This window comes from Gobius niger (assembly GCF_951799975.1).
Source record: "Gobius niger genome assembly, chromosome: 9".
Lineage (NCBI taxonomy): Eukaryota > Metazoa > Chordata > Actinopteri > Gobiiformes > Gobiidae > Gobius > Gobius niger.
The window spans coordinates 36,480,049-36,499,488 of record NC_136860.1 but is presented as its reverse complement, the minus strand read 5'-3'; the positions used below and the strand labels follow the sequence as shown (position 1 = coordinate 36,499,488).

Here is a 19,440-nt window from a genome sequence, read left to right as displayed (position 1 = left end):
TTGTCAATTTTTTCATCATTTTTTCATCATTTTTTTGTCATTTTTTCGTCCTTTTTTTAATCGATTTTTGGTCATTTTTTAATCATTTTTTGGTCATTTTTTGGTCATTTTTCGGCCATTTTTTTGTCATTTTTTCGTCATTTTTTTTGTCATTTTTTCGTCATTTTTTTTGTCATTTTTTCGTCATTTTTTGAATCAATTTTTTGTCATTTTTTGTCATTTTTTGAATCAATTTTTTGTCATTTTTTTATCACATTTTTGTCACATTTTGTCATTTTTTTGTCATGGAAAAACACCATATTTGGGTGAAAGCGTCATCACGGGGCCCCTTAGCAGGACACGTGGATGTCAAATCTGTCAATATTTATGAATGAAAACCCGCGGGAAAGACGGCCTTTCTACTTCCGGGTCGCCCCCACCTCGCAGACAAAACATCAGAAAATAAACATCATCATTTTTATATCTGACATGAAAACTAAGATGTAAAGGGAGGAAAACAGATACAAATGTCCACTTCCACCACTGCGGGAAACATCAATACTTTCACCTAAAGTGTCTCGCCTTAAGTTGAACGTTCGTACAAACAAAAAATATCTCCAGAAATCAGCAACACTCTGGATAACAAGGACATGAGGCCCTATGTCAAACATCCTGAAACATCCCTTTAAGACGCTGATCTGTTTGTGTGAATGTGAGCAAGAGACTGCTGCACATGTTCCTCCACGATCAATAAAGTATCTATCTATCGATCTATCTATCTTGGGTTTTTAAGACAGTTGAAAATAGAGATGGGAAGTAAAAGGAATCTAACAATGTCATAAACTGTAGAGCTGCACAGTTCAGTGTTTACTGTGATATTGTGCGAAGGCTCAAAGTAGAAAAACATATTTTCCTCAGAGCCAGTTTGATATTGCTGTGACGTCCATCTGGGATCGCTCCGGTAAAAACAAACATCGGTGCAGCATTTTCTGCCGATCACAGGCCACTCTCAAAACGAACTGAATGCATTGAATATTTAGAGGAATTCCGTGTGTTTCCTGGTGTTTGTCGTCACTTTGCTGTTAATTAATATCAATAAAAGAGTTTCTCATGAGAAGGACTGATGGGATTTACTGTATGTCTCTTTAACCTCTTAACTCCCGCCTGAACCGAGAGGATCTTTTTCCTCACGTCAATAGATTTTTTTTTCATATTTTTGTTGGGTTTTCAACTCATTTATGTAACTTTTTTGTAATTTTTTTGTCACATTTTTATCATTTTTTATTACATTTTTGTCACATTTTTTGTCAAATTTTTGTCACATTTTTGTCAAATTTGTGTCATTTTTTGTCAATTTTTTGTCACATTTTTGTCATTTTTTGGTCAATTTTTTGTCACATTTTTGTCATTTTTTGGTCACATTTTTGTCAAATTTGTGTCAATTTTTTGTCAATTTTTTGTCACATTTTTGTCATTTTTTTGTCACATTTTTGTCAATTTTTGTCATTTTTTTGTCACATTTTTGTCAAATTTGTGTCAATTTTTTGTCAAATTTTTGTCACATTTTTGTCAAATTTGTGTCAATTTTTTGTCACATTTTTGTCATTTTTTGGTCACATTTTTGTCATTTTTTGGTTACATTTTTGTCATTTTTTTGTCAATTTTTTGTCACATTTTTGTCATTTTTTTGTCACATTTTTGTCAAATTTGTGTCAATTTTTTGTCAAATTTTTGTCATTTTTTGGTCACATTTTTGTCATTTTTTTGTCAATTTTTTGTCACATTTTTGTCATTTTTTTGTCACATTTTTGTCACATTTTTTGTCAAATTTTTGTCAATTTTTTGGTCAATTTTTTGGTCAATTTTTTGTCAAATTTGTTTCATTTTTTGTCACATTTTTGTCATTTTTTGGTAAATTTTTTGTCATTTTTTGTCAATTTTTTGTCACATTTTTGTCATTTTTTGTCAAATTTTTTATCACATTTTTGTCATTTTTTTGTCACATTTTTTCATAAATTTTTCGTCACTTTTTTGTCACATTTCCATCATTGTTTTCGTCTCAGTTCTGTCTCTATTTTCTCACCTTTTTCCCAGAAGCTTTTGGATTGGGGTAAAGCCAAACTGGAGAAAACGTGCTCAGTTCAGGCGGGAGTTAAGGGGTTACTGGCTCCAAGTACGATCCCCTCAGTTTAGCATCTCTTCCTCACAGTTCCCCTCCTCCTCATCAGCCTGTTCTCCGTGTGTCTCAGTGGCGGCTGCTTGTTATTTATAGCCTGGCGTTGCCCCGTGCGCTGCAGGAGGACACGGTGTGAAGGAAACGTGAATCATTTAAAGAGCGAGCGTCGCCCTTGAGATGCCCTTTGTCTGATCAGAGCTGCTCGGACACTGATAAACCTGTCCCGCAGCCCGGATCCTCCATCACTCTGCAGCCACGGGCCTTTAGCTTACACCTGTCTACAAGCACATACACCTGTACCAGAACATACACCTGTACCAGAACATACACCTGTACCAGAACATACACCTGTACCAGAACATACACCTGTACCAGAACATACACCTGTACCAGAACATACACCTGTACCAGCAGAACATACACCTGTACCAGCAGAACATACACCTGTACCAGAACATACACCTGTACCAGAACATACACCTGTACCAGAACATACACCTGTACCAGAACATACACCTGTACCAGAACATACACCTGTCTGTACCAGCAGAACATACACCTGTACCAGAACATACACCTGTACCAGCAGAACATACACCTGTACCAGCAGAACATACACCTGTACCAGAACATACACCTGTACCAGCAGAACATACACCTGTACCAGCAGAACATACACCTGTACCAGAACATACACCTGTACCAGCAGAACATACACCTGTACCAGCAGAACATACACCTGTACCAGCAGAACATACACCTGTACCAGCAGAACATACACCTGTACCAGAACATACACCTGTACCAGCAGAACATACACCTGTACCAGAACATACACCTGTCTACAAGAACATACACCTGTCCCAGCAGAACATACACCTGTACCCGAACATACACCTGTCCCGCAGCCCGGATCCTCCATCACTCTGCAGCCACGGGCCTTTAGCTTACACCTGTCTGTACAAGAACATACACCTGTACCAGAACATACACCTGTCTGTACCAGCAGAACATACACCTGTCTGTACCAGCAGAACATACACCTGGACCAGCAGAACATACACCTGTACCAGAACATACACCTGTACCAGAACATAAACCTGTCCCACAGCCCGGATCCTCCATCACTCTTTAGCTTACACCTGTCTGTACCAGCAGAACATACACCTGTACCAGAACATACACCTGGACCAGCAGAACACACACCTGTACCAGCAGAACATACACCTGTACCAGCAGAACATACACCTGTACCAGAACATACACCTGTACCAGCAGAACATACACCTGTACCAGAACATACACCTGTACCAGCAGAACAAACACCTGTACCAGAACATACACCTGTACCAGCAGAACATACACCTGTACCAGCAGAACATACACCTGTACCAGCAGAACATACACCTGTACCAGCAGAACATACACCTGTACCAGCAGAACATACACCTGTACCAGCAGAACATACACCTGTACCAGCAGAACATACACCTGTACCAGCAGAACATACACCTGTACCAGCAGAACATACACCTGTACCAGAACATACACCTGTACCAGAACATACACCTGTACCAGCACATACACCTGTACCAGAACATACACCTGTACCAGCAGAACATACACCTGTACCAGCAGAACATACACCTGTACCAGCAGAACATACACCTGTACCAGCAGAACATACACCTGGACCAGCAGAACATACACCTGTACCAGAACATACACCTGTACCAGCAGAACATACACCTGTACCAGAACATACACCTGTCCCACAGCCCGGATCCTCCATCACTCTGCAGCCACGGGCCTTTAGCTTACACCTGTCTACAAGAACATACACCTGTCCCAGCAGAACATACACCTGTACCAGCAGAACATACACCTGTCTGTACCAGCAGAACATACACCTGTACCAGCAGAACATACACCTGGACCAGCAGAACATACACCTGTACCAGCAGAACATACACCTGTCCCAGAACATACACCTGTCCCAGAACATACACCTGTCTGTACCAGCAGAACATACACCTGTACCAGAACATACACCTGTACCAGAACATACACCTGTACCAGCAGAACATACACCTGTACCAGAACATACACCTGAACCAGCACATACACCTGTACCAGAACATACACCTGTACCAGAACATACACCTGTACCAGCAGAACATACACCTGTACCAGAACATACACCTGTACCAGAACATACACCTGTACCAGCAGAACATACACCTGTACCAGAACATACACCTGTACCAGAACATACACCTGTACCAGCAGAACATACACCTGTACCAGAACATACACCTGTACCAGCAGAACATACACCTGTACCAGCAGAACATACACCTGTACCAGCAGAACATACACCTGTACCAGCAGAACATACACCTGTACCAGAACATACACCTGTACCAGAACATACACCTGTACCAGAACATACACCTGTACCAGAACATACACCTGTACCAGAACATACACCTGTACCAGAACATACACCTGTACCAGAACATACACCTGTACCAGCAGAACATACACCTGTACCAGCAGAACATACACCTGGACCAGCAGAACATACACCTGGACCAGCAGAACATACACCTGTACCAGCAGAACATACACCTGTACCAGCAGAACATACACCTGTACCAGAACATACACCTGTACCAGCAGAACATACACCTGTACCAGCAGAACATACACCTGTACCAGCAGAACATACACCTGTACCAGCAGAACATACACCTGTCCCAGCAGAACATACACCTGTACCAGAACATACACCTGTACCAGCAGAACATACACCTGGACCAGCAGAACATACACCTGGACCAGCAGAACATACACCTGTACCAGCAGAACATACACCTGTACCAGCAGAACATACACCTGTACCAGCAGAACATACACCTGTACCAGAACATACACCTGTCCCAGCAGAACATACACCTGTACCAGCAGAACATACATCTGTACCAGCAGAACATACATCTGTACCAGCGGAACATACATCTGTACCAGCAGAACATACATCTGTACCAGCAGAACATACATCTGTACCAGCAGAACATACACCTGTACCAGAACATACACCTGTACCAGCAGAACATACATCTGTACCAGCGGAACATACATCTGTACCAGCAGAACATACACCTGTACCAGCAGAACATACACCTGTACCAGCAGAACATACACCTGTACCAGCAGAACATACAGTGCCTCTCGAAAGTATTCATACACCTTGAACTTTTGCACATTTTGTCATGTTTACAACCCTAAACATAAAGATTTTATTTAGATTTTGTTACTGAATGTTCACACACAAGTAACCGACAACTGTGAAGTGAAAGCAAAATGATACATGATTCTGTTATTTTTCAAAAAATAGAAAAGTGAAAAGTGGGGCTTGTATAAGTATTCATACAGTATGAATGAATACTTTGTGGAACCTCCTTTTGCTGCAATAACAGCAGAAAGTCTTCTGGTGTCTGACTCTACAAGATTTGCACATGTAGAGACTGACATTTTAGCCCATTCCTCTTTACAAAACGAGCCTTTTGTGTGACAAAAATTCGACAAAAATTCGACAAAAATCCAACAAAAATGTGACAAAAATGTGACAAAAATTCAACAAAAATGTGACAACACAGCAACAATGCGATGAAAAAGATCAGTTTTGTGGGTCTTAGCTTTCAAATGAGGTGTTACACAGGCCTAATAGCCAAAGAGGACAGAATGCCTTTGGTTTAGGCGGGTGGTAAGAGGTTAAACCGCCTCAAAAATGGGAAACATTGTCTCCAGCGCTTTTAATCCGCTTGTTTGTGACAGATCGTGGAACTTTGTCGACTGAATATTTTGAAGAGCCTCATATTTAAACCCACGGCCAAAGGAGCCGCTCTGTGCTTCATGTGAAAGAACAAACACGAAGCAAAGCACCTCTTTTAACAATGATCCGAAAGAACATCTGTGTGAGAACGACAAACAGAAGAGACTGATGTTTCTCCGACCTCGAGCTCGCAGGTGAATGGAAGGACGTGCAGGTTCCAGCGTCTCCGGTCACGATGAATAGTTTATGGAGGCGGCGGCGGCGGCGGCGTCGGTGTCAGAGTGAGCGATGAGAGGAACAACATGTGTTTCACCTCTGGACAAATGTTCAGCTGTGTGTTCAGAACGGGATCTTCCTCTGTCAACCAGAGCCCAGCTGGGTTAACGTCATGATGCTCTGGGCCTGGTGAAGCACGAGTACTTCATGAAGGTTACAGATAAAAGTACAACCATGCTGTGGAAAAGGAGCTTCTGATGTTCCTTCTGTTGTTTTTGTGGATAGTTTTGTGGCTGACTTTAGATCTTCAACATTTCCTTCAGTCTTTTTCCAAAATGTCTTTTAATTACGTCACTTAGGACTTTTCCTCCTTGAGCTCAGGACAGACTGTTTAAGGATGTTTTTCTCTCCATCTCGATTTGAAAACTGTGATGAATCAGGTTCACGATGGTTAGCGTTTCTCATTAACCTCTTAACTCCCACCTGAACCGAGCACTTTTTCTCCAGTTTGGCTTTACCCAAATCTAAAAGCTTCTTGATAAAAGCATCATATGAGATGAAAATGTGAAGAAAATGCGAAAAAGGGACAAATTTAACAAAAATTTACCAAAATTTGACAAAAAACTGATGAAAAAGGGACAAAAATTTGATGAAAAACTGAAAAAAAATGGAAAAAAAATGTACTAAAATGTGATGAAAAAGTGACACATGTTTGACGAAAATGTGACAAAAATTGGAGAAAATGTGACGAAAAAATTATGAAAAAGTGACAAAAATTTGACAAAAATATGACGAAAAAGTGACACAAAAGTGACACAAAAAAGAGATGACAACACGGCAACAATGCAAGGAAGAAAAGATTTATTGAAGTTTTGTAGGTCTTGAGGAATCAGGTTCACGATGGTTAGCGTTTCTCATTAACCTCTTAACTCCCACCTGAACCGAGCACATTTTCTCCTGTTTGGCTTTACCCAAATCTAAAAGCTTCTTGATAAAAGCATCATATGAGATGAAAATGTGAAGAAAATGCGAAAATGTGATGAAAAACTGACAAAAAACTGAAGAAAAAAATGGAAAAAAATATGACGAAAAAGTGACAAATTTAACAAAAAAGTGACAAAAAATTGACAAAAAATGTGATGAAAAAGTGACAAATTTTACAAAAATGTACAAAACTTGACAAAAATGACGAAAAACTAAAAAAACTGAACACATTTTCCAAAAATTGGACGAAAAAGTGACAAATTTAACAAAAATTAAAAAAATGTACAAAAAATTGACGAAAAAGTGACGAAAATGTGACAAAAAAAAGAGTGTTGAAAATCCACAAAATAATCCACAATATAATCCACAATAGAGCAACAAAAGTGACAAAAAAAAGAGATGACAACACGGCAACAATGCAGGGAAAAAAAGATTTATTTAGATGAGTTTGTAGGTCTTAGATGTTTTTATCTCCATCTCGTTACGATTTGAAAACTGTGAGGAATCAGGTTCACGATGGTTAGCGTTTCTCATTAACCTCTTAACTCCCACCTGAACCGAGCACATTTTCTCCTGTTTGGCTTTACCCAAATCTAAAAGCCTCTTGATAAAAGCATCATATGAGATGAACATGTGAAGAAAATGCGAAAAAGGGACAAAAATGTGACGAGAAACTGAAAAAAACGTGATGAAAAAGTGACACATTTAACAAAAAATTACAAAAAATTGTTGAAAAACTGAAAAAAAATGGAAAAAAAATCGGAAAAAATGTGACGAAAAAGTGACAAATTTAACAAAAATTTACAAAAATTTGACAAAGGACAAAAATGTGATGAAATGTGACAAAAAATTACAAAAATGTGACAAAAAAGTGACAAATTTAACAAAAATTGACAAAAAACTGACGAAAAACCAAAAAACTGAAAAAAAATTACAAAAAGGGAAAAGAAAAGAAAAAGTGACACAAATGTGACAAAAAAAGAGTGTTAATAATCCACAATAGAGCAACAAAAGTGACAAAAAAAAAGAGATGACAACACGGCAACAATGCAAGGAAAAAAAGATTTATTTAGATGAGTTTCGTAGGTCTTAGATTTCAAATGAGGCGTAACGATGGGCATTTGGGCACGGCTGAACTGGAGAAGATGTGCTAGGTTAGGGCGGGGGTTAAGAGGTTAAAGAGGGAGTGTTCTGCTTTTTTCAGTCCCATAGCACCAGTCTATATCACACTACAATGATGACAAACCTTCTGTTGGTCTGTAAATGCAGTAAATTAGAATAACTGCCTTGTATAAAATGTCTCTCTCAAAATGGCTGTAGTGAATGTCTTGAAATAGGCCTCTGTCTCTTTAAGAACCTCTGAGCCTTTAGACACGCCCCCTCCACACGCTGTCTGTGGCATCAGTGGGGAGGGGGTTCTGCTGAGGAGCAGTGGTTGGTTACTCGGCTCGGAGGCGTCTCCAGGAGGTGGGGGCGTTCCTAGGAGGACTCAGGCAAACCTATCCCTAAAATGGCCGCCATCAGAGTTTTTACAGATTACTCTGAAATACGTGAATGTGCCAAGGCAACACTTCAGGCATGTTTTTAATGAGGGAGTGACAGAAGAACATGATGGAAAGCTGGAAAAAGGCCATTTTGCATAAAAATTGGAGAAAATGTGACGAAAAAGTTACGAAAAAGGGACAAAAATGTGACGAAAAAGTGACACATGTTTGATGAAAATGTGACAAAAAATGTACAAAAATTGGAGAAAAATGTGACGAAAAAGGGACAAAAATGTGGTGGAAAAGTGAAAAAAGTGGAAAAAAATGTGACAAAAATATGACAAAAAAGTGACACAAGTTTGACGAAAATGTGGCGAAAAACTGAAAAAAAAGAGAAAAAAAACTGAAAAAAATTTGACACAAAAGTGACAAAAAAAGAGACGACAACACGGCAACAATGCAAGGAAAAAAAAGATGTATTTATTTAGATGAGTTTTGTAGGTCTTAGATTTCAAATTGAGAAAGTAACCTATCCTGACCTACTTTCACACACTGATGTCTGTGTTGAAGATCAGACGTGAACCAGCCCACTGCCTCAGCACAGATGTTAAAGGATGTCATCTTGGATAGTAGTAGGCTATGACTGACCGCTTCCAAAGCCTTTTTTTAAATCTAAAAATACTGCTCCTGCCACCACATTTTCCCCACATTCCTTGACACTGGACATACTGTAAATAAATGTATCTTCCAAAGCAGTAATTTTGATATAATCTTGCAGACACAGTATATTTCCCACCTGTAATCCTTTCCTCCTGAGCTTGTATCTGGTACTGTAACTCCTTGTAGATGTTTGTGTCTTATCTGTTTTGAAGAAGACACTTTTAACAGTTTAATTTCACCCCTCACTGTGTCACAGAAGTGCCCGTAACCTCTCTGTAAAGCCACATAATAAACCTGTACCTTTTGAAAGTGTCACAGAAACGCCCGTAACCTCTCTGTAAAGCCACACATAATAAACGTGTACCTTTTGAAAGTGTCACAGAAATGCCCGTAACCTCTCTGTAAAGCCACATAATAAACGTGTACCTTTTTGAAAGTGTCACAATGCCGATGCCGTATCTGCTCTGAATTAGCTCGTCTCTGACACAGACACGTGTTTCGCTTGTTATTCACCTCGGCGGCGTAATCCTCGGTGAACGCCTTTCTCCTTTTGTGAGACGTTTGCTTTCCCTCCGCGCCGTCTTTGATCAAGTCACAAAGCGCCGGCTGCTCTGCCTCCGCGTCGCCGCGTTGACGGATTCTCTGCGGGTTCAGGTGAAGAGCGGCTCCTGTTCTGCTCCAGCGGCTCCGTCTCCGAGCGCCGCCTCCTCCACAGCAGCAGCACAAACAGCAGCAGCAGCACAAACAGCAGCACAAACAGCAGCACAAACAGCAGCACAAACAGCAGCACAAACAGCAGCACAAACAGCAGCGCAAACAGCAGCACAAACAGCAGCACAAACAGCAGCCTTATCACCCGCCGCGAGGCTGAGGATCTCGCTCTGATCTGCCTCTGTGAAGGAGGAACTCGTGGCGTTAACCTCCTAACTCCCACATGAACGGAGCACATTTTCTACAGTTTGGCTTTACCCGAATCAAGAAGCTTCTTGGGGAAAAAAGCACCAAAACAGCCACAAAAATGAGAAGAAAACAAGGATGTAAACGCGACAAAAATGTGACAAAAATTCAACCAAAATGTGACACAAATTCAACCAAAAAGTGACAAAAATTCAACAAAAAAGTGACAAAAATTCAATAAAAATGTGACAAAAATTCAACAAAAAAGTGACAAAAAATCAACAAAAAAGTGACAAAAATTCAACAAAAATGTGACAAAAATTCAACAAAAAAGTGACAAAAATTCAACAAAAAAGTGACAAAAAATCAACAAAAATTTGACAAAAATTCAACCAAAAAGTGACAAAAATTCAACCAAAAATGCTGAATGTTGCTGTAGTTATTTGCAGTATTTTAATACATTTCCATATTCTCTATTTTTGATTTAACTGTGGATCATGTGTTAATAAAGATTAAATTAATTGACCTGATGATGTGGCTCTGAGAGAAAAGGCTCCTCACTTTACTGTTGCTGAGGAGCTGCACTAATACAATGTGTTCTGTGTTCGCTTTGTAAAGTCCTAAAGGTAAATCTGTAAAGGTGCTTTTTGTCTTTCTGCTGCAGCTGTAACTTTTCCAGCTCATGTTTAGCTGAACATCTGAAGTTTCTCCTCATGTTCTGAGTCTCCACCTGGTTCAGAAGCTCCTCCCTCTCAGTCACTGCTTTAGTTTCTCTGTTGAAAACAGTTGATAAGTCGCCGCGTCTCCTTCCCCTGGTCTGATGTTGACGTTCTCGTGTCCGCAGCAGCGTTGGTGCTATATACAGTAGCAATGGGCGGGGCCGCGTAGAGGTCATTGCAAACTAACAAAACTCAGCCGGGTCGCACTTTGAAGGGGTGTTTGGAGCCAGCTCCACTATATAGAATAGACTATATGCACAGTTTCCCCATGTGAGTCTTCCTGGACAGTCACAGACCTGGACTTCCTGTCGCTGATCGTTTACGTTCACAATTAGCAGGTTCCACACACAAATAAAGAGAAGCTCAGGATCTGGTGAAGGACGAGTAACTGATGGAGTCACAGAAACGTGTTACAAACATCATGTTCGCTGTGAATCTGCCCCAAAGGAAACGCCAGCGCTCGTAAGGGGCGGAGCTTTATCTCAGAGCTAAAGGCTAGTGTTAAAAATGATCATATAACATGTAAACAAGTCAATATTATTTAAACTAACAGGACGATTCTGTTTTGCGCAGCTTGTTCAAAACTTTGCGCTAGTTTTATTTTTTATTTTGTGTTAGCCGCGCAAAAATGTGACATAAATTCAACAGAAAATGTGACATAAATTCAACAAAAAAATGACAAAAAATCATCAAAAATGTGACAAAAATTCAACAAAAAAGTGACAAAAATTCAACAAAAAAGTGACAAAAATTCAACAAAAAAGTGACAAAAATGTGACAAAAATTCAATAAAAAAGTGACAAAAATTCAACAAAAAAGTGACAAAAATTCAACAAAAATGTGACAAAAATTCAACAAAAAAGTGACAAAAATTCAACAAAAAAGTGACAAAAATTCAACAAAAAAGTGACAAAAATGTGACAAAAATTCAATAAAAAAGTGACAAAAATTCAACAAAAAAGTGACAAAAATTCAACAAAAATGTGACAAAAATTCAACAAAAATGTGACAAAAATTCAACAAAAAAGTGACAAAAATTCAACAAAAAAGTGACAAAAATTCAACAAAAAAGTGACAAAAATTCAACCAAAAAGTGACAAAAATTCAACAAAAAAGTGACAAAAATGTGACAAAAATTCAATAAAGTGACAAAAATTCAACAAAAAAGTGACAAAAATTCAACAAAAATGTGACAAAAATTCAACAAAAAAGTGACAAAAATTCAACAAAAAAGTGACAAAAATTCAACAAAAAAGTGACAAAAATTCAACAAAAATGTGACAAAAATTCAACAAAAAAGTGACAAAAATTCAACAAAAAAGTGACAAAAATTCAACAAAAAAGTGACAAAAATTCAAGTTAGCCGCGTTAGCCGCGTTAGCCGCGTTAGCCGCGTTAGCCGCGTTAGCCGCGTTAGCCGCGTTAGCCGCGTTAGCCGCGTTAGCCGCGTTAGCCGCGTTAGCCGCGTTAGCCTCAAGACAAAAACATCCACCTAGTATCACTGTTTTTGTTCGTTTTGTCAGACACTGAGGTTAGAGATGTTAAAGATCTTTTACCTTTACATGTTTCAGCGCCATCTGCAGGCCGTCATCAGAAGTATCACCGGCGTGCGGTGACGTGTCACTTATCAGCTGTTCTTACTTCCGATAAGTGACACGTCGCCGCACGCCGGTGATACTTCTGATGACGGCCTGCAGATGGCGCTGAAACATGTAAAGGTAAAAGATCTTTAACATCTCTAACCTCAGTGTCTGACAAAACGAACAAAAACAGTGATACTAGAACACAAGTAGACACAATGAACGTTACGAAGTTTAAAAACATCCACCGTTATAAACACGGAGTTTCCTCCAGTGAAGTCGTCACGTCTCATGTAATATTTTCTAACCTGCTCCAGCCACATCTGAACTTTTACTCGCTGTTCTTTACCAGATCTTGAGCTATCGCTTCATTTCTGTGGGACCTGCTCATGTTTAATGGGAAGAGATAACGGACAGGGAGGACAGCGTCTGGTTTACTGTCCAGGCGGAAACACGTGGGGTCACTGTGCACATAGTCCATAGGAAAATATAGAAATGTAGAAAGTACAGGACGCTGTTACACATGTTCAGACAGACATGGAGGTCAGAATGACAAGCCTGTGTTCAAAAATGACTAAAACACAGGCCGGGAACTTCCAAAGCCGTCCACCATTTCCTTACAGGAAGTAGTCGGCCATAACATGGTTAGTGCGAGATGTTCTGCTCCGGAGGGACAGTCTGCTGTGGAAACGTGAGATATCATGACACAAATGAAGGTTAGGGCCAGGGAAATGGTTCACCTCTAAACTCCCGCCTGAACCGAGAGGGTCTTTTTCCTCACGTCATCACATTTTTTTTCCAACATTTTTTTGTTGGGTGTTCAACTCATTTTAGTAACTTTTTGTAATTTTTTATCACATTTTTGTAATTTTTTCGTCCATTTTTGATACATTTTTTGTCACATTTTTGACTTTTTTTTAATCGATTTTTTGTAATTTTTTGTCACATTTTTGTCACATTTTTGTAATTTTTTATCACATTTTTGTAATTTTTTCGTCCATTTTTGATACATTTTTTGTCACATTTTTGACTTTTTTTTAATCGATTTTTTGTAATTTTTTGTCACATTTTTGTCACATTTTTGTAATTTTTTATCACATTTTTGTCATTTTTTGTCACATTTTTGTCCATTTTTCGTCAATTTTTAATCATTTTTTTGTCACATTTTTGACATTTTTTATCGTTTTTTTGAAATTTTTTGTCACATTTTTGTCATTTTTTCGTCCATTTTTAATCAATTTTTCGTCAATTTTTTTGTCACATTTTTTGGTCCATTTTTTATCCATTTTTTATCCATTTTTTGTGACATTTTTGTGACATTTTCGCCACTTTTTCATAAATTTTTCGTCACTTTTTTTGTCAATGTTTTCTCACTTTTTTGTCACATTTCCATCATTGTTTTATTGCTATTTTCCCAGCTTTTTTCCAGAAGCTTTTGGACTGGGGTAAAGCCAAACCGGAGAAAATGTGCTCGGTTCAGGTGGGAGTTAAGGGGTTAACCTTACGGATTAGGATTATTTGTATTTTTAGACAAACCAACTCATAGATCTATACAAACAGACCGTCCCTCCGGAGCAGACCATCTAGCGCTAACCCCATAACATGTCCACTCTTAATTTTTCAGTCTGTTATGGTTCTTCAACTGGTGGGTCGCAGAACCATTTTCATGTTGGGAGCCTTTGGAACATTTCTTTCAATATTTATTTTCTGAAAGATCAATTATTCCGTTGTTTCGTGTAGCCCAATGTCCCAGGAGTTTCCTCACAGGGCTGAACAAACATTAAAACATTAAAATAATGTAGTGTCCAGGCAAATGTCCAAATAAACTGCAGCGGATGGAAGTGTGTCCCGGAGCATCCCCTGTCCTCAGACTCTCCGACAAAAAGAAATCAAATGGTTTGAGCTTTGAAGGCTTATCTAAAGCTTTTTCCAACAATCATTTATGGAGGAAGGTTCAGTATTTTATTATTATTATATTATATAAGACCAGTTTCATTCTTTTTTGGTCCTCCTGGCGCGACAGTGGCAGAACCGCTGCGCTAACGGTTGTAGCTCCTTTAGCTTTGATTACAGCACACGATGTCACGCTAATATTGATGATGGGAGAGCGTGACCGCAACGCAAAGCCTCCTCCAGCACGTCCCAAAGACTCGGAATGGGGTTAAGATCTGGAGTCTGGACAAAAATGTGTGAAAACGTCGTCTCCGCTGATACATGTCGTGTTATTGCCAACACCCAAAGCTTCTCGTTGTGTCCAATTTACCTTTAAAACATCCATCGTTCCTCTGTTTACTGGCAAGGATTCAAGTCTTTACAAGCTATACGTGTTTCTTTTCTGCCGTGAAACAAAAGTGGGGAGTCAAAATGTCATTAAAGGGATAGTTCAGGATGTTTGACATAGGGCCTCATTTCCTCGTTATCCAGAGTGTTGCTGATTTATGGAGATATATATTTTTTTGTAATTTATGCAGTTCTTATGTTTGAAGGGTTTCGTGGCGCTAGGCTAATGCAAGGCTAGTGCATGTCTAAATATGCCAGATTATAGCGGGGATGTTAGTTTCCATCTGTCGTCCCGAGGCAGGAAACACAAACACAATTTACAATTTACATAATGTGACAACAATAAATGCAGCAACAACTAAAAGTGTCACAGGCCTGGTTTTCCTTTAGCCACAGTTTAAAACCTGCTTTAAAAGTGGCCAGAGTTGGAGTTTCTCTGATGATAAAGGGAGAATATTCCAGTACCTGGTGCCTTTTACAGAGACACAGTCTGTCCAGAGGAGGCTCTCCTGTGTTGAGCCTCACATAGGGCTTTTCCACCAAGGTGCTGGTTCTGGTGCCGGGTTGGTTCCAGACTGACTTGGTTTTCCACCAAAATGAGAGCTGTGCCCATTGTCATAGCAACGCTTTGGGAAGTCAACATCAAACATGGATAGTAACGTCTCACTACAGCCACTTCTGGTTATAAAATACAGAAGTTTATGTTTCAGTCACAGCAGCCGGTAACATTTTGATTTCTTCTTTCTAACTCTTGTTTTAGCTGAAGAGCATAAAGCAAAACAACAGTTTCCTCCACAGAGACTGTTTCTGTTTCTCCAGGAAGTTCTAAGCACAAACTAACTCATATTGATTGTTTGCTGGAGGAGAGAGCCACGCCCCCAGCCGCTGACATCACTGGTGCTCGTTTCTTGGTCCAGCTTTTAACTGATTCCCAAACTGGCACCAGATTTTGGAACCAAGAGCCGGCGTTTTTTCAGTGGAAAACGAAAGAACCGGCTCTGAAACTGGAACTGGCCCAGAACCAGAACCAGCACCAGCACCAGCCTGGTGGAAAAGGGCTCTGTCTCCTGGAGCTGATGTCCTGGTGCCCGTGATCCCACTCACAGACTTTGGTTTGAGGAAATCCTGCAATGGAGGCGGAGCAAGTCCATGCAATACTTTATACACAAGGCAACCATGTTTAAAATGAAGTAATCAAAATGGAGTAGACGATGCTTCTCTGAAACAGTGCAGTGGTGACAGGAGAACGGTTTCTTGTCCAAGAGTCGTATGGCTTTTTTAAAAAGAGACTCTATTGGTTTGAGTGTATAAGCGGCGGCGGAGTGATCTGCTAGGAAATAGTCCCTCAAAATGCGATCATTCATGTGATGCAGGTCAGTTATATTCCAAACATGACTCTATGGACACAGACATGTATATGGTTAGTCTGGTGTTATCAGTGATTTGCCTCAGGTGCTCTGTGGAGCGGGTCACACTGAGTTTAATGCAGGCTAGCTGATACCATAGACATGCACTAGCCTTGCATTAGCCTAGCGCCGTGTAACTCTCCAAATATAAGAACTGCATGAATTACAAAAAAAAATATCTCCAGAAATCAGCAACACTCCGGAAATCCTGAAATATCCCTTTAATGTGGCTCCAGTTTTGTTGTGTTTTTTGTGTTTGTCGTGTGTTTTGTAAAGAAATCTGCAGTTTAACACCTTTTGAGGTTAAGAATAAATAGAAGATACTTTAATGTGGCTCCAGTTTTCTCCCCTGAAGGCAGTTTGCTTTGACCTTTGTGCCAGTTTTTCTTCCGTGTGACTCAGACGTTCCATCATAAATCCGGCCACACCTTCAGAAATATTTCTAATCACAACCGTCCTCAAGCTCACGTTCATATAATCAGCTCTTTCGGACATTACTGCTTTTTATGAAATGGATTTATCGACAAACTCCAGATACTGAGGGACATGAGCAGTGACAGTGTCAGGCTGAAGGTTTGTATAAAGAGAGAGAATCAAAATCCTCTGACACATGAGATCAGGTTCTACGAGTCAGTCCTGCTCAGACCAGGGGGCGGAGCCTGTCTCCTCCCACTGCAGACTTAGGCTTCACGTTTGAGGAAGTGAAACTCACACAGTCATTCTCACCGAGAGCAGAGATGGCGCAGAGAGCACTCAGTGAAGACGCTATAACCTGTCCAGTCTGTTTGGAAACACTGAAGGATCCAGCGACTCTTCCCTGTGGACACAGCTACTGCATGGACTGTATTCAAACCAACTGGGACCACCAGGTGAGGTTCAGATGTCCTCAATGCAGAAAGAAATTCACTCACAGGCCTGTCCTGGCCAAAAACACAGTGTTAGCCAATCTAGTGGAGGAGCTGAAGACGACAGGGCTCACAGCGCCCCCTGCTGACCACTGCTATGCCGGTCCTGGAGATGTGAGCTGTGATGTGTGCACTGGGAGGAAGCTGAAGGCGGTCAGTTCCTGTCTGCAGTGTTTGGTCTCTTACTGTGAGACCCACCTCCAGCCTCATCGAAATGTTGCAGTGCTACAGAGACACCAGCTGGTGGCGCCCTCTGACAAGCTCCAGGAAAACCTCTGCTCTGAGCACAATGAGCTGAAGAAGTTGTTCTGTCGCACAGACCAGCAGATCATCTGCTCCCTCTGCTGTGTGGACCAGCACCAGGGCCACCACACAGTGTCCTCTGCAGCAGAGAGGGCCCAGAGGCAGAAACAGCTGGAGGCCAAGAGGGCTCTGCTGCAACAAGACCTCCAGCACAAAGAGACGGAGCAGGAGAGGCTCGGACAGGAGGCCCAGGACATCAGCCGCTCTGCCCAGACAGCAGTGCAGCGCAGTGGGAAGAGCTTCAGAGAGACGGCCCTTCTCCTGGAGAAGAGACGCTCTGAAGTGGAGCAGCAGATCCGCTCTGAGGAGCAGATCCAACTGAAACAAGTCCAAGAGCTTCAGGACCAACTGCAGCGGGACGTCACTGAGCTGAAGAGGAGCATCTCTGAGCTGGACACACTGTCCCTCACACCGGACCACACCCAGTTTCTCCTGCTCTGCCCCTCACTGTCCACAGACTCAGAGAAGACCGAGTCCAGGCTCCAGACCAGACCAAGGACACACTTTGAGGATGTGACCAGAGCTGTGTCAGCGCTGAGGGACCGACTACAGCTCAGTCTGAGAGAGTTTAACATGTCTGAGCCTGAGCCCCGCTCCAGAGAGGACTTCCTCAGGTATGCAAGTGACGTCACACTGGACCCAAACACAGCTTACAAATATCTGTCTCTGTCTGATGGAAACAGAAAAGCAACATATGTGCGACAAGAGCAGAGTTATCCTGATCACCCGGACAGATTTGTTAAAGATGTTCAGGTCCTGAGTACAGAGGGTCTGACGGGCCGCTGTTACTGGGAGGTGGAGTGGAGCAGGAAGTACGTGATTCGTATCGCAGTGTCATACAGGGATATACAGAGAGGTGGCAATGAATGTGTATTTGGAAACAATGATAAATCCTGGGCTTTACGTTGTTTTAAAAACAGTTACTCATTTCATTTTAATAGTGTTGAGTCTGAGGTCTCAGGTCCAGTTTCTGGCAGAATCGGGGTTTACCTGGACCACAGCGCAGGGGCTCTGTCCTTTTACAGTGTTCAGGACAAAACCATGAGCCTCCTCCACAGAGTCCAGACCACCTTCACTCAGCCACTGTTTGCTGGAGTCTGGATTTGTGGTTTTACTGGAGACTCTGCTCATTTCCTTAAACTCAGATAAATCCAAACCAAACTGTTCAATGTGAGACTTTACTCCAACATTCAGCAGAGGTGGTTAATGGGAACAGCTCTGGTTTTATGAATCATGTTTTATTTCTACAGCAAAGTCACACATATTTACCACAGTTTATGTTTTTATTCTTTTGGAGCTGGATTTTGTTTTTCACATTTTGTAAAAGTCTTGTGTTGTCGGGAGAGAAAGTCTTCACCACTGTGGAGATGATGCAGTCGATTACATTACTTTACATCACATTTATGATCATTATTAAGTACATTTGTAAGTTTATATTATACAAGATTTCCCCAAGTGCAGATTTGGAGAACGGGAAATCCATTGACAGTGACTTTTCATGATGTTTCTCTTCATAATATATTTGTTTCTTTGTATTTGGGTTCAGTAAACAGTAAAGTATTGATGTATTTGCTCTTGCTCTGTTTGTCCTGCACATCATAAATAAAAAGCTAAAACCACTAACTGTTCATCGAGCCGTCTTTTAAAGCATAAAACTAGCTTTATTATAAAACATTATGCCTAAAATGCTAACAGAGGATTAGCAACACGGCCTGACCTCGTGTTTCTAGAAGCTTTTAGATAAAGGTGAAGCCAAAGTGGACAAAATCTGCTCAGTTCAGGTGGGGGTGCTTGCAACTATTTCAAATTGAAAAAAAAAACAGGAAGCTGAACATTATTTTAGTAGGAAAATCTATATTTTTGTGTAAAATGTGCAGTTTGGGGAGAGTTTAAGGTTTATTTTAAAGCAACATTGTCTTTTCACTTATAAAGAGCTCTTTTTTAAGTGGTTGTTTTCTCAATAAACTGCAACACCCTTGAGGCAGGGGGAACACAGACTATCACTGACAGGTC

General features: G+C 40.6%; 2 protein-coding genes across 2 annotated transcripts in view; both read left to right on the top strand.

The window, feature by feature from the left end:
- The window catches only part of enox1 (ecto-NOX disulfide-thiol exchanger 1), a 162,036-nt gene that overhangs the window by 22,850 nt on the left and 119,746 nt on the right, over positions 1-19,440 (top strand).
- On the top strand, positions 16,957-18,690 carry LOC306967614 (tripartite motif-containing protein 16-like; the record flags this gene model as incomplete). Its single annotated transcript, XM_079562696.1, has 1 exon — positions 16,957-18,690. The coding sequence occupies one exon, from the start codon at positions 16,957-16,959 to the stop codon at positions 18,574-18,576; it is 1,620 nt and encodes a 539-aa protein (XP_079418822.1). The 3' UTR covers positions 18,577-18,690.